Source organism: Macaca fascicularis, chromosome 1 (genome assembly GCF_037993035.2).
Source record: "Macaca fascicularis isolate 582-1 chromosome 1, T2T-MFA8v1.1".
Classification (NCBI taxonomy): Eukaryota; Metazoa; Chordata; class Mammalia; order Primates; family Cercopithecidae; genus Macaca; species Macaca fascicularis.
Window position 1 is genome coordinate 115,520,027 of NC_088375.1, and position 16,735 is coordinate 115,536,761.

The 16,735-nt window shown below is 39.5% G+C and overlaps 1 protein-coding gene across 3 annotated transcripts in view; it reads left to right on the forward strand.

The window, feature by feature from the left end:
* TBX15 (T-box transcription factor 15) overlaps positions 1–16,735 on the forward strand; it is a 106,489-nt gene that overhangs the window by 75,823 nt on the left and 13,931 nt on the right. For all 3 annotated transcript variants that reach the window (XM_005542173.5, XM_065547121.2, XM_065547115.2), the window contains exon 7: positions 14,686–14,783. In XM_005542173.5, the coding sequence (XP_005542230.1) occupies positions 14,686–14,783 (98 nt within the window). The remainder of the gene's footprint in view (positions 1–14,685; positions 14,784–16,735) is intronic.

A 16,735-nucleotide genomic window follows, 5' to 3' on the forward strand; every position in this document is an offset into this window, starting at 1 on the left:
CATTTTTTCTCTGATGTGTATTTGTAGCTGGCTTCAGCACCTGCAGTGATATCTCATCTATTTCGCATTACCAGGAAACAAGGAGTTGTAGACAAATAACATTTTTTTCAGAAAATTACTCCCTTAAGAGCTAAAACAGTGTGAAAAAAAATGTAACTGCTTTTCTCCTGGGAAATAGTTCCAAAATATATCATATGCTTCCTGCTTTAGAAAAGAGAGTTTATAGAACCCCCCTTTCTTGATGACTTAGTCTCAGTCATTATAACTAGGTTATTATATAGTGAATCTCTTAAGAATTGCTGAAGTTTATAGGACTATTTGCTCCTGCTATAAATGTCCTTACAGACTGTGCCATTTCTCTGGATGATACTTCTTTCTGTTCTCTAAATTCTTTCTCACTCCTCCTATGTAAAATTAAAAGCTGTTACCTATGGAAAGTTAGGAGAAAATCAAAATGGGTCGGGAAACCAGCTGTATCTAAGATTATTCAATCAGAAAATTTCATCTTATATATACAATATTGAATTCACAAATGTGACACATCTGTCTCATAAAGTGCGTAGGCTTTGCAATGACTATTTTAATAGATTTTTTCCCATAATTTGAGGGCATTTATTTACATTCAAATGACAGATTACCAGGAGTTATCTTCAGTATTCTCTCTGTAAGAGTTTTCAAATCAACCAAAAACTTTTATTTAAAAACATTTTGTGAAATGTGCAGTGCATTATATTAGAATCCAGATTTATGCTAAAAATCAGTTATGGCAATCATTTTCTTTACAAAATGATTTATGAATCATTTCTCTACTACACGTATGTATGTTTAAAATATATTTAGATTTGAATAAAATTGTATTTACCTCAGAATTTTAAAAAATTATATGTACTGAGAAAAGTAAAAATCACTTAAACTTCCAGCTTGTGGATGATAAAATTGAGCAATATATTTTTGGTCAAGCAACTACTAGTTAGTGGCAGAGCACAGTAGAACTCAGGCATGTGGACTACATGCCAAATGCTTTTTCCTTTCGATCATTCGTTGTTTATAACAAGACAGAGGCCCTCATTTTCAAAATTTAGCCAGTGAGGAATGAATACCTATTACTTTCATTTCAGATGGCCCGTCCTCTTCCATCCCATTAGCTTATTTTACATGTCCAGGTCAGCAGAATGTGCTTGCAAGCCATTTCCTGTTGCCTTTTTTCCAAGGTGTTCTGCACTGTGGGCTAACTGAAGACCTTGTTAGTGATAAGGAGATCAAAAATAGAAACTGGCCTTTTGTAGAGAAGCCCCTAGACCTGTCTTGGTGGTGATTCTTTGGGGCAGGACTTTCATGACAGGCTATTTCTGGAGGCAGGCCATGGTATGCAAGGGCTTTTAAGACCTTTAGCTTGGAGTACATGGATAGATTTTTCAGGAGTTTCAGATATTGTAGGTAAGGTTGTGTTTGGATGAATAGATGTACATTTTTCCTGGAGAGAGGTCTATACCTTTCTTCAGATTTTCAAAAAAGTCTTAAAGTTAAGAATTTCTGCTCTAGATACAACTTTCTCTCTCTCTTAAGGGTTCCAGCCTACTGGTGTTAGTTATTAAACTACCTCTTTCTTTTTCCTTCCTTCTGTATCTCCAATAGCATTTAGTATTTGCTTATTTTATTCTTGGCACTTGAAATATTTTATTTTCTTTGCTTTTTTTCTCCCATTTGAGTCCGTGTTTTTCAGAGTTTTTGTTCATTTTTCTAAAGTTGAATTTGATTTCTAAATCAGTACTTTCCTATGAGCAGTCACCCATTCCTTGGAAATTGCCATCTGAATGTACTTTGACCATTTGTTGTCTGCACTGCAAAGGCATCAAGAAATATGTAGGTCAATTGTTGATAAATGCGAAGGAGAAAAATAAATCAGATTAAGAGGTAGAGTGAGAGGTGGAGACATTTTTACAGGGTGAATAGGGATGGTGTCTCTGATAAGATGCCATGAATGTTGCAAAAGAAACTGCCAGCTATGTACTCTGGGGCAGTGGAAACAGCGAGTGCAAAGACAGATGTGTGCCAGGCATGTCTATGATACATCAAGGAGGCCCTGTGACTACAAAGCATGACCCCTGCACAGGAACATGACTGAGCATCATGAGAATGAAGGTGCTGAGGCATGATTTATAACAGAAAAGTAGGCTAGATAAGCGAGTGTTGACCAGCATTAGATCTATGTTGTAGGAAATAGAGCCACTCTTTAACTTTGAGAATTAGACTGTTGTATCTTGAAGAATTTGCTGTTGGCTAGGAATTGTGATGACATCTCAGTTCAAGTACTGAGGCCCTCATTCCTCTACTGGCCTGAAGGCTGGTGACTGTCTTACTGTTCAGGGTGGACAGTTATGTGTGTGTCCTTCCTAATGAGCTCTATTCTCTCTAAGGGCTCCAGGAAAGCAGAACTATGGATCCTCATTAGCTCATTTCCCTGCATTATTTATTTATTCTTTTCTGATAGCATGGGAATTCTTCATTATGTTCCATCAAAATCTGAGGGCTACTTTAAGTACTATCAGAAATCTTATCAGTTAACTTACTGTGTTCCAGACCTTTAATTATGTTTTCTCTAATCTTGAAAACAACTTGTATTTTACAAATGAAGCAATTGAGGCTCAGAGAGGTTGGGCAGTTTTCCTACTGTCACATAGTAAAGCTGGAGCAGGTATTAAAGCCGACTCTGCCTGACTTCAAAGCCTGAATGCTTTGTGCTTTATCATGCTAACAGTTTACACTTGGCTTATCTTCAACAGATATTGAGAACAGAATCCCAACTCTAAAAGGCAGAATCCTACCTCTTAATCTGTGTAAAAACACTATTCAAGTCACCTAGAACATTTGCTTTTCCAAGTAACACAAACTATATATTCTTAGTTTGCCTTCGTAGTCTACTCCCCGTGACTTCATTATCAACTTTCTATCTCCGTGTAAATAAGTGTTTTCCTAGTAGACAATGGGAAGCCAGCCTGACTTTCCCTAGCAGATGAAACTATGACATTGAAGTCATGTGTCTCATGATGGGGCAAGGATGAATTACTAAAGATAGAAGCCATTTTTGTCCTTTAGCATTCTGGAAAACTGGATTAAAATAAATTGTTAAGGCAAGTAAGGGGGTCCTTGTATTTTTCTCTTTAAATATCTCAAAATTACCTGATAATCACACTTTAATTCTCACTGACGACCCACAGGATCTGATGAGGGCAACAATTATTAATGCCACTTTGCAGGTGGGAAATATTGATAGATGAGGATATAGAGAATTATTTGCAAATCTTCTGGGATCTTGTGGTTCTGCGCCAGAATCAGGACCCAGTTCACCACCTTCCATCCAGCACCTCATCTATTGCCCTTCCGTGGTAAAAAAAAAAAATTCTAATTTTAAAATTTTAAATCTAAGATCTTCCCCATGCATTTTAGACATCAAGTGACTCATGCAGAGGAGCACGGTTGATGAGTTGCATATAAATGTACCCAAAACATACGGATTGTATTTCCTTTAAAAACACATGGGCTTAAAAATTAGGGGGGAAAGTGCTTGTCCAATGTTTTTTGGTTTTGCAGAACACAAAACATTTGTGGAAGACTTTGGAGTTACAGAGTTTGCCAAACCTCAAACCAAAACATGTTCAGGTTTGTCAATCTCAATACATCCTAGTACAATCCAGAGGCTCAAGAAAGAGGAATGAGAAGAAAGATGGGGAGGACGCAGCCACCCACAACACTCTCCTCAAATGCCTGTGAGAGTCTCTCTCAGCCCATAAGCCTCTCACACTCAGAACCATCCGAGTGTGGCCCCCTGGCTGACAGCTATGTCCTCTGAAGTGTAGAAAAGAGTGCTTGAAGGACCTGTGGCTGAGCATACTAGCTTCCCATTTTTCATATGTTGATGTAAAGAGACATCCGACTGGGTGCGGTGGCTCATGTCTGTAATCCCAGCACTTTGGGAGGCCGAGGCGGGTGGATCACCTGAGGTCAGGAGTTTGAGACCAGCCCGGCCAACCGGGTGAAACCCTGTCTCTAGTAAAAATACAAAAATTAGTCGGGCAAGGTGGTGTGTGCCTGTGATCCCAGCTACTAAGGGTGCTGAGACAGGAGGATCGCTTGAACCTGAGAGGTGGAGGTCGCAGTGAGCCGAGATCATGACACTGCACTTCAGCCTGGGCAACAGAGCGAGACTCTATCTCAAAGAAGAAAACAACGATAACAACCACAACAACAAAAACAAACCAGGGATATCCTTGGAGAAGTCCTCCTGGCTTCTAGCCCCATCACTTTCTCATTCCTCTAAATGGGAACCAGATCTGATTGGTGAGTCTGGAAGAAGGAACTTCCCAGATTCTTGCCTGCTTACCTGCAGAACATACATTCCCAGCTGTCTTTCCACTATGTGGAAAGTCTAGCAGAGGAGGCCTACATTTCTGGGGCATCGGCTTATTTCAGGGGAGTTCTAGCCAGGTCATTCAGCCTTCTCACCTATGCCACAACCCCCAAATACCTTTATCTATAGTGAAAATGGTATTCTGGTCTCCATGGCATTAGGCTCCTGTGCCTTCCACAGAATAGATTCTGAGCTTGGGTGAAATAAGAGGTGATATTCATTGGACTGTGTAAGACCCCAGTGGGAGCCCCAGTGAGTTCACGTTTCAGCCCTGTGGTGCCACCGTCATTAGAGCCTGTTGTAGTTCTCCCTGCTCCTTTAGGAAGTGTCAGGTGAGAAGCATGGGAAGGGCTCCACCCTTCAGACTTGACTTATGGAACTGCTACTTTCCATTACCAAGTAATTAAGCCTCTGATGAGAAGTCTTCACTGGGAGCATGCATGCATGTGTATGTGTGTGAATGTTGAGTGTGCGTGTGTGTAAGTAAACCTGTATATGTGTGTGTGTCTATGTGTGTTTGTATAAGTATTGTAAGTATTCATATATGTGTGAATATGTGTGTGAATGTGTGCATGTATAAGTATACCTGTATATGACTGTGTGTGTGTGTGTGTGTGTGTGTGTGTGTGTGTGAGAGAGAAAGAGAGAGAGAGAGAGAGGAGTGGGTGTATGTGTGTGTTCACATTGTGGGGAAGAATAGCAGATGGCCATTTCTTCTGGAGTGAAATCACTGACAGATTTTGCTTCCAGGCATTGTGTCTGCAATGGGAGGGAAATTGTTTTTTTTTTTATTTTTTTCTAAGTTGTTTCTACTTCTAGATTTCTTAGAAATTGTGTGGCCTGAATCTGGCTTGGGGTGTGTGTGTGGGAGGGGGCAGTGTTCACCTGTTATCAGGCCTATAGCTCTCAGACACAATATCCAGGGTTGCCTCTGGAAGACTTCTCCTACTGGGGGAGACAGTAACACTTGACCATTTTCAGGAAAAAATAGCTTTTCTCAGCTTGAGTTTTGTTTGTTTGTTTGTTTTTGTTTTGTTTTTTGTCTTTTTGATCTTGTGCTCTGTGTTCCTGGGCTCTCCCCTCTACTACAATATAAGCTCCTGGAAGACTGGGACTGTACCTATTCCAGGTTTCTGTTCTTATATTTTTGTTTTTCATGGTGCCAGGAATACAGAATAAAATAGTAATTTTTCAATTAGCTACAAAACAGTAAAAAGGTGTTGATGAGTGGCACAGAATATAAAAACCAGGAGCATTAGAGAGAGAAAGCCCTATCCCAACCAGGGGGAAATCAGGTAGAGCAGCAGTGAGGAGCTAGTTTTGAATACCACATAAGGAGGGAAGAAAGAGCAAATCTCTAAACAGGCTTAGCTTAAAAATTAATGACAATTTTGATGAAAGTCAGAGACTGACTGCTGCTGTAAGACATTGATTTAGCCTAACTGCAGATTAGACACATACCCTTGAGGCCCTCTGATCTGGCTCTGGATAGCTGGGGCATGTCTGTGTATTTCTGGCTCCCTGGAGGAGGATACCTAGCAATTTTCAGTGCCTGCGAGCTTCAGAAAAGAAGTGGTTCCCAGAGACTGAGTTAAAGCAAAATGAAGTTTGGTTGAGAAAGGCCATGCAGTAGTGAACCAAGAGGTAAAATTATGTCTTTGAGGATGGCCACCCCAATGGGGAACCTGCACCAAGGAGAAGACAAAGATCCTGAAGCTGAAGAGGGGCAAGAGTCTTTGCGCTGGGTCTAATTTTCGAGAAGCACCCCTGGGAAGTGCATGTGCACGCATACCTGGAGAGTCCACCGTGCTCAGCTAGAGGGAGCATGACAACTGCCAAGACCCTGCACATGAAAGAGATAACCAAAGAAGTGGAAGGAAAGAGACTTTGCATCTTTCGTCCCACATCTGATGTGAAAGCTTTGTCCTTGATGGGGCGGCTGCCAAGATTTTACAGAAAGCACAAGTCAGCTTGGGAAATTTTATATAATTCTCAGGGACTTCCTTCAAAGCAAACACACACATAAAAATAAGATGATTAAGATTGTGGTCCGTCTGGTTAGTGAAAGGTTCTATGAACTTGTCTTAAACGTGCTATGGAGTGAAAGACTCTGGGATTTCCTCTGACAGAGCCTTCATCCTGTCTGTGACCTTGGGTTTTACCCTTACTCCTAGCCTCCATTGCATCTAGTACAGCTGCAGGCAGGACTGTCCCATCTGACACAGTTTCCTCCAGATATTTCCAGCTGGCATGATACCCCAAAGCCACTGCTGTTGGTCTCACAATAGGGCCCAAGTGGAATGGCCCTTCTCTAGCCCAGGGAATTGGTACAACTTCTTAGGAGGGTATGTTTTTCTCTTTGAAATCCACCATTGGAGGCCTGAGCCAGAACACTCAAATTCTATAACTTAGAACCTATCACAAAGGAGTCAGTGGCAGGCTCTGTATCACAAGGAAGTTTTTTTTTTTTTTTTAAATGGGTAAGTAGTTTTAATGCATTGTCCCCCACTGAAGAAACAATAGGGCTTGCAGGATGAGGCACAAGAAGACATCTGAGTCTGAGCTTATATTCTTAGAGTGTTTGCAGCCAGCAGTGCTGTTTGCTGGGAATGTGGCTGGTGGCAGTCCTTCTTGGTGCCTAGTGTCCTTTTACATAACATGTCAGAGGATGCTGATCTAAAAATGGAGCCACTCATTGCATTACGGGAATGGATATATTTGCTCACTGAAAAAGGATGTTTAATGAGGTTGATACTTAACCTGAGAGAAATAATTTCTCTCTAATGGTGGTGGAGAAAATATTTGGGAGCAAAGAACTTTCTCGTGACCACCTCTTCAGCAGCTGCTGTCCCATGGCCATGTTTATAAAGAACCACCTCTCTTGGGCACAAATAGGAGTCCCCTGTTGGAGGGCCAGCCCCTCCTCACAACATCCAATAATAGAAGGTGGAATGTAAGGTGAGGAATCAAAGTGCCTAATATTAACAGGAGGAAAAGAAGGGACAAGGAAAAGTCGGCTAGAAATTAATCCCAGGGCCAGTTTATTTTTGCTGAAATCTGAAACAACTTGTCTTTGGTAATTTGCTGATAGAGTTCTCTATTATACCAAGTAACTCAAATCTTATCTATACCTTTATCAGTTAAGTTAAACATAAAAAAATACTGTATTTATAGGTCAAAAATGGCAAAATGCTAGCAATTTCATACAGTTTAACGTCATATATTTATTTTTAGCCATTCAAATAATAAGTATACAAACAATAGTAATAATTATTTCATAGAGTATCTGTGGTCCAAATTGTCCATTTTAATCTCCAAGTTGATGATGTCAATGCAACATTTCCCATTTTACTGATGGTAAGACTGAACATGATGAGGTATTAGCTTTCAGAATTTGTAAATCCAGCTAATGACAGCCTACAGATAATGATTTAACTCTCTTCTGCTAGGCATAGCTTGCTCATCAACAGAAATTGATCTTTGTCCACCTCTGGCTCCCTGTCACTCCTGAAGGCTCATATAGTGAGCTTAGAGTCAGTAAACTGACCACTTGTCTTTAATTCAACCAGCATGACATCTCAAGTGTCTACCTCACTTTCAATTTCTATATTTTCATTTGGTTTCCTTAAAGCCATTGGGTATATTTTTCCAGCCAATCTCTTTCTGCTCTTTCCTGGCAATCTTACCAGCCCCCACAAATTTTGCATACCCTTTTGTTATCCCTGGCATGGGTGCCTTCTTCCATTTAGCAGATCTAAGGAAGCAATACGTGCTGGACACTACATCAGGTTCTACCACATCTACAGTTCAAGATAGCTGGCCCTGTGCTGGATTCTGGCAGATGATCCAGCTGGACTCCTGCTTTTCATGCAGGCCATAGCTGTTTATCATATTCCTTGGCTTGTGGTCTTTTAGCCAGTACTTAACATTTTTTTCTGCCTTATTTGTTCTCCCTCCCTTGTCGTGAGCCTTTTCCACCGTTGTCCTCCTGGCTGTGTGAACTTTCCAGAGAAAATTGGCAATCATTTTGTTATATGTGGCTTTTGCCCAGGGATGGTGTCATCGAACAGAGGGACGTCTTTTTAATGGCCAACATATTGGAGTCTGAAATCTCTGCAAGATAATGAGGCCTACAGGGACTTGAGGGACACGTTTTTGTTTCTTTGAGAAGACAATGAAAAATGGAATTAAGTACTGTATAGCTCCCTCCACATTTAATCCAGAGCCAGACGGCTGACAGAACTTTGGATTTCAGTGAAGAAAGAATATATTCTTCTATTATAGGTCACAATCTGAGCAGAATGGTTGGAATTCTTTCACTTGAGTTAGACCAATGGTCCTCAAACTTTCATTATGTTTTCTCTCTTGTTTTGATACATTTTGTCTTTAATCAGTCTGCATTTATTAAATCACAGGAGGAAGTATTATGACTATCTCCATTTTATAGATAGGCAGACTTAGAAATGAAGAGGTTATATAACTTGGCCAAGTTTGCATTAATAGTCAGCAGGGTTGCAGTTTGAAGCCAGGTAATCTAGTCCCAGAGCCTGTGCTCTTAACCGTGATGCTAATTTGTCCCTTATGTGATTTTAGCATTACTGAATTAAAGTTAGACAATTTCAGTCAAATGCAAAGAAACTTAATATTCTAGTTAACCAACTTTGTGTGATCATGGGTTATTACTACACTTCTTGAGTCAGTGAAAACTGTTTATGGACTGCCATTGCTACTGATTCATATGCCAAGGGAGGACAGGGTTTTCAAGTTGGGAATCACTTGGTAAGGAACAATTTTAACTCAACTCCAGGCATCTGTCCATCGGACACTTGTTCTCCCAAGCCATTGCAAGGCACGTTAATGACAGCTACTTCCTCATGTAGATATGCTTATGGTACTATTTAATGCCAAGTTTTGAATGATTGTTAGGTTTTTAGTCAATTTGCACACTTCTGCTGGGAGGTCTTTTAGAATATCCCTGGACAATAAAATTCCTGAGTAATCTGGATATTTTGATCTGAGTAATTCTATTTCAGATCCAGTGAAGGAGAAGGAAGTATGGAAGGTTTGGCCTTACCTCAACCAAGCAAGAAAATCTATGAATGTTGAGATGTGATAATTATATCTGAAGGAACAGTATATTCTAGTTATACATCCTTTCAAATACTAGAAGGGAAAATAAAGGGGATCAGAGGCACAGCACCACCCATGGGATAAAATCTAAGCACCTAACATGGAATAAATGTTCATGATGTCTACTGCCCCTCTCCCATTCTGTACCCTAGGCTCCAGTCACCTTGAACTATGTCCTGAAAACATACTTTCTCTTGCATACCTCCAAGTCTTTGCACATACTGTTAAGTCTACTAGAAAAACTTTTCCTGCCTCTTTTCTAGATGGAAAATGGCTGAGTACTCTTTAATAGTAAGCTTAAATAACTGACCTTTTTTGGAATCTTCCTTGAGTTTTTCAGGTGTATTAAGTGATTATTGCTCAATACTCCATGGCATCTTGGCATACGTGTCTTCAGTGTAACATTTACTGCATAGTTCAGAAACTAGTCATTTATATCTTGTTCCTTTTTTAAAAAAACAAGACAGTTGTAAAGAGTAGAGACCCTGTGTCTTTTCTGTCTTTACATTTCCTGAACTTAGCATATAAGTATTTTTTTCTGGTTGGATAACTGTTTTATTACTTCAAGACCTCTGTCTCAGTAGGCTTCCCTTAGTCTTTTTCTATCTTCCACTGAGAGACGACCAATGACCTTATCAACCCATAGCATATGTTCCCTTTGTTACCAGTGTCACCAGCAAATAGTATGGGGAAGAGTAAAAATTAAGAAGTCAGAACTAAAGAGAAAATAAACAAAGGAAAAATTAAAAAGCAACTTCCTATCTCAAGACAAATGAAAAGCAGAAATATGTATTGGAGTGCTACCAAGTAGGGTCATGAAAGTTATTATAATTATTGTACTTATCAAATATTTGTTGAACTTTGAAGGAATGATCCTGCCATCTTTTTTGAACTGAAAATGTTGGAAGGATTTTTTTTTCTGTAGTCTGACTATTTTTCCAAATAAATTGATTTCAAGGCATCATCAATTTGCAAAAGAGGTCCTTGGCTTGCTTTCTTTTCTTCCTCTTTCCCCTTCTCTTCAGCACATTCTGTTGGCTTGGCCAGTGAGCAGCCTGAAAAGCCTAAAGAGAAGAGGTCTGGAAACCAGAGAGGTGATTATAGCCAAAGCACTGAACAAAGGTGGTTTTGATACGGCCTGTGTTGTCACTGGAGCTAACAGGGAAAAATGAGCAAGAGGGGGACACTTGCCAATTTGACTCTCTCTGATTGGAAATCTCAGAGATGACATCAGGTCTCTGGTGTTCAGCAGACCTGAGAGGCTCACCATGTGGAACACGTTAATGGCATACCATTACCTAAGACTGCTTTTTTCACCTGTTAGACAATGAATTCACTTTTAAAAACTTGGAGATAAAATTTTACAAAACTAGGGTAAAATGATGACAAATGGATAAACAATATGTAGCACAGGGTAAATTTTGACTAGACATCCAACTGACTGAAGATGTTAATAGGTGGTTGGCAAGAACTCTTATAAGAAAAGATGCGGGGTGAACTCTTATAAGAAAAGATGCCCCTGCGAGGGAACTCAGACTCTGCTGAAGCTCAGAAGTTCTACGACTGGAATGGAAAGAATACAATGAAAATGCAAACCTCTCTGAGCCTGAAGTTAATAAAGGCACCATCACAATAAGCTATAGAAACAATTCTCAAATCTCTAATACTGGAGGATCTTTTCTGTCTTCAGAGACTTTATTTTACACCAAGTTGTGTTCCTAAGTTTTAGACTTAGAACGGTGAATGCTTGTTAAGGTGTAAGAATGACTCAGCAACAAAGCATTAATTCCTCTACTTATTAATTCAATGCATATCATTTGAGATCTTACCCTGTAACCAGCACTGTGCTAGAAAACTGGGCATAGAAGAACATGGGACCCAAGCCCTTGAGATGCGAACATACTAGTGGTGGAGAGAGGTGAATTGTTTAATCTTGGCATGGCACTACACCAAATATTGATTTATAGAACTAGTACCTTCTAATAATTAGATCTATCCAATGAAGCATAATAGGGTTGAGGACAAATAAAAGAGGTGGAATATGGTAAATGAATAGGATTAATTTTTCTAAAAAGCAATACACACTGAATACATAAATAAAATCAATAATATAAATTTATGAGACCAATATTATTCTCCGTAGGATAATATATATTATAGGATCATTTCTATTATAGAATAATTTATATATATATATGCTATGTAGGATATATTTATGAGACATAGATCCACTGTGGATTAATAAGATGGTTAGGCATGTGTGGTCTTAGCCATTACTTTTTTGGGAGCCATAACCCTCCCCACACAATTCCACTACCAAATTGATCCTTGTTGTGACAGACCCCTGGATGGATTACATATGTGTCCATCTGTGGCATGTTGTACATTATGTTCTTTAGCTAAGGAAGGTCTTCCTGCTGAGGATGTGGCAGGTGGACTCCTTGTGGGAAATGCCTGTCCTCTTACTATTTACTTATTGGTAATGGAACCAGAGGGTGAAAGTTATATCAGATCTATCAAAAAACTGAAAATTTTCCTGGGGATATATATACCAACAGAGGTGGATAACCATTCAAGATGATATTATAAGAGGTATAGTAGATGACATCCAAGATTCTTCCCAGATTTAAAATCTGTGCTTTTACAACTCAGTTCTTTTAGTTGGATTTTAGATTTGAATTAATGAATAAATGGTCACTATTCTATATAGAGTTAACCGCTTAAATAAAATAAAACAAAACTGTTAACACTTTTGTCACAGTCTTCTTGCCTATTATGAAAATGAAACTGCTGTGGTTTGAACACGTTTCCCCAAGTTTATATGTTCCAAACTTAATCTGCAATACAACAGTGTTGAGAGCTGGGACCTGTAAGAGGTGATTAAGTTCTGAGAGCTGTGCCCCATGAATGGCTAATTAACATAGGAGTGTGTTCCTGATGAAAGAATGAGTTTGGACCCTTTCTCTTTTGCTCTTGCCCTCTCTTGACGTTCCATCTTTCACCATGTATGACTCAGCACAAAGGCCCCTACCAAGTGCCAGCACTATGCTCTTGGACTTCTCAGCCTCCAGAACTGTGAGCCAAATAAACTTTATTGTTTATAAATTACCTAGCATATGGTAGGTTATAGCAGCACAAAATGAACTAGGATAGAAAATGAAGTTCATTTTCTATTTACCCAACAAATAAAACTTTGGCAATGTATCAGTATATTATTGCAATTTCATAGTCTTCTAGCACTTTATTATGAACTGAGAAGGGACTGTTCTTTGTCCTTGAGCTAATATTTTGTCCTCATCATCAGTACATGTTCCTGGGAAGAATGAACTAGGAGGTGGAACAATAAAGACCCTGCCATTTTCAGTGAGCCTCCTGTGCCATTAAAGGGAATCCTAAGATATTCTGGTGGGTGGCCAACATTCCAAAACAAAGCAGTAAGACCTAAGCCTGGCCTATCTATTTCTTCTATCCATCCAAGCTCAGTGTGGCTTTATCTGCCTATCCCCTTATTATTCTGAACTCCCTAATTGCCTGGGCTCTTTCTCTCCACAAATAGTTTCATGTACTGTATTCAACATTAACGTAGAGTGACTATGTGGAGATGTCTCCTATTCCTACTTCTAACAGATTAACAGCTAATAAACACCATGCAACACTCTCTTGTCTGAACCTCTTCTTAAAATACAGAGTTTGGTTTGCCAACATTGGTGTATTTAAAGCCTCCAAGATTCCAGGGAAGACTTTAGAAAGTTAACTGTGCAAGTGAGGCCTGTTCAGAGAGGAAATTTTCCAACACAAAGAGTCAATCAGCGTATCAACAGTTCATCTGAGAAGAACCTCAGGGTTTCCTATAGTTGTTGTTAAGTAAAGGATATTTGTTCTCACCTAAAATAAAATGTCTTTATTCTTGTTATGTAAGGCTGAAGAGAACTCTGGAAATACATTACCAAGAAAGAAGCACAGGCAGCAGAAGTTTCATCTCAAAAGGGAAAGCTAATCCATTTCAGGAAGGGATGCCATACCACCCACCTTCCAGTGACTTTGCAATGAAAAGATTTATGCCATCTGCTCTTTCCCATTCTCCTCCCACCTTTCTCACAAGTCCCACACTTCTCCTCCCTCTATTTAGTTAAGTGAAGCAGTTTTTTTAAAAAGAAAAATCAGTAATTAGAAGCTGTGTTCAAAGCTTCAAACAAAGCCCCAGCTGATATTTTGTTTTGAGGGTATGGATATCAGCAAGAATATGTCTGAGATAACCTCAATAATCATGTGAAAATGATGTATATCAACATTTGCATATGTATTAGAGATATAGTTAATTGAAGGGTAAAAAGACAGTATACACATGGTCCAATTTATGGAATTTCCAATAAAAATGAACCAGGAGCCTTAAAGGAATGTACTTGTAAAATACTATATACTTCCTGAACTCTGACAGTTTGTGATAACCAAAGACTAGATTGATTATTAGGTTACTAAAATGCAGATGAATGTTTAGAGAAATGTATTAGTCTTTTTGCCTGAGCCATAATTTCTGAGACCAAGCCCTTTCTTTATCTTCAGGTAGGTGTTTCTTACTACAGCAGAAACCCAACTCTATTTCATTGCTTACCTCTCCTTTTATTTCTGTTGCTCTACTCATCTCTGTTGATTTAAGAAGACATTAAAATCACAGCAGTTTGACAGTTCCATTCATTCTGTACATACCCCAGGTGAGGAGCTGACCCTCAGTCAGGCTGTGTCAGTGCACTGTGGTAATGATGACGACATTGTTCTGTGCTAGAGAAACAGTCAATGTTACTTTCTCCACAACTGTACTCATGATTTTAGTGGCCTTAACCTTTAACACTTACCATGCTTTTTTTTCCCCTGCAGACCAAGCCTCCTTTAAAGGAGGGTCAGAATAAAATTCCATCATAGTTGTAGATTTGCTTGCAAATTATCTGAATTGGGTTAATTTGTTATTCTCCCTGCAGTCCAGTATCATTGTACCTTGAGTTTTTTTCACCCTAATTTACCCTGATGGTGGTAGATCTTAGTACCTATGTTTTTATTACCTGTTTAACAGTCTACCTCTGGATCTTTGAAAAGTCATTGCATTTCTTGAGATTATTTATGACTTCCCTTGCTGGCTTTTCTCTCGTCAGAACTGGACTTGAAGCCATCATGGAGACTTATGCATTCTGGAGACCTCCTGTGCGCACACTCACCTTCGAAGACTTCACCACCATGCAGAAGCAGCAAGGTAAAGCCCTGGAGCAAGGCCTCTGCTTAGTGACAGGGCCAGGGACAGAGTGGGGAGCTCAACTGAATATAGCACATCTGGCCTCAGGTCAAGATATGGGTTATACCAATTCTCCTGGAATGAAGAGAACTCAGGAGCTCTGTAAATAACCAAAGCATCACCACTTGGGTAAACAAGCTGGGTCCAAAGGCAGCATTTCATCTGGCACTCAAAATGCTCTCACCCTTCCTGACAGTGCAGTTATATATTTATAATATCATCATTACATGATATAGTATTATGATAATGATGATATTATTATTAATATTGCTAAGCATTCACATATGCCTTGGTATTTGAAGAGATTTTCTTAATAACTTCATTTATTCCTCATGGTAGCCTTCTCAGTTTTCCCTAGAATAAGAAAAGTTTTGTGATGAGCAAAATCTTTGCTCTGGACAATGGGAATAAATTGTATCAGGTCTCAAGGTGAGGAGTGGGCTGCTGCAAGCCTATCTGAACCTTGCAACTTGTGTTCTTTCCGTTTTTGCTTATATAAAACAACACCCCCCTCAGCTGGTGGACTAAATAGACGTCCCCCTCTACTGCTTTGAACTTTGTGCTTTTTATCCAATTTATAGTTTTTCTTTCCTTGCAGCTCAGGTTGGGAAACCTGTGGCCAGATGGGTCGTGACTTATTTCAGATTTTCTTAGTTTAGTCTGTAGCTTCCCCAGGCATAGCACCCATGTATTATATTACATTCCCTTTTCAGAGGAGCTTCTAACATTTTGCACACTGAATTAGGTTTGTAACCTAAATTGCTGAAATCTGTCGGGTTTTAAGATGAGCATAGTGATTAAAAGCATAGACTCTGGAGTCAGACTAGGTCTAGGCTAGGCTCTTATCACTGGTCCTTTCTAGCTTTGTGACCTTGGTCAAGTCCCTCAACTTTTCTGACACCCAGTTTTATCTTCTGCATTATATGGAAAAGTAGAATCAAATAGAATTCTTGAATTAAATGAGATCGTCCATTTAAAATCATAGTAAGCATTTAATACTACTTGTTATCGTCTTCATCATCCTCATTATCTTCACCTTCAAGGCCCTTATGTCCCTGTATGTAGACACTTAAGCAAAGTTGTGTCAGGACCAGGGAATATTGCCTTTCTGATAATTAATTATTTAAAACATGATTAGACTGTTCATTTTCACAGGGATCTGGTGAAGTAAGTGATCCAGAATTTCCATCTCTTTTATGTATTCCTCCCTACAAACCTATGATTAGAAGCAGAGTCAATAGTTGTTCAAGGTGTCATCACGGGTTTGAAGCCCTCATGGATGGCCATTAAGAGGCAGGAGCTTAAAGGGACTCAGGAAAATCTAGGCCCCTATCTTTGATGGTCACATATTCTCTAAATTTGAAGCAATTTAATTCTATTCCTGCATTCCAGCTTTCTCACCTACAAAAGAGGGATAATTTTTGTGTGTGTGTGAGGAAATTTATATAAACATGCTGTGTAGACAAAAATGTGTCATTGATTTGATTTAGTTCTGAGATGGCTTCTTTGCCTATCTGCCCTTGCTTTACTCATTGCCTTTCCAAGCTCTAGCTAAGCAGGAGTTTGTATCATGGAGGTTGGTCGGAGAAGGTTGGCAGTGATATTGCCAGTTTCAGAGGGCAGGCATTAATGGCAACAATTGTGTTCAATGCTGTATCCCCAAGATCTACCACAGGGCCTGGCACCCAGTACGTACCCAGTGAATATTGAATGGGATCACTTGGTGGCACTGTGACTCAGGTGTGCAGAGCCACTCTCAGCCTTCATCTTGGAGCACAATCACCTTATGTGTATATATACATGGATATGGAGTAATCATTGAGGGTGATCGTTGGGCAGGCACAGACACAGGAAGCCTGCATGGGTTACTTAGATGTGCAGCATAGTAGGTTTTTTGGTACTTATACTAAAAA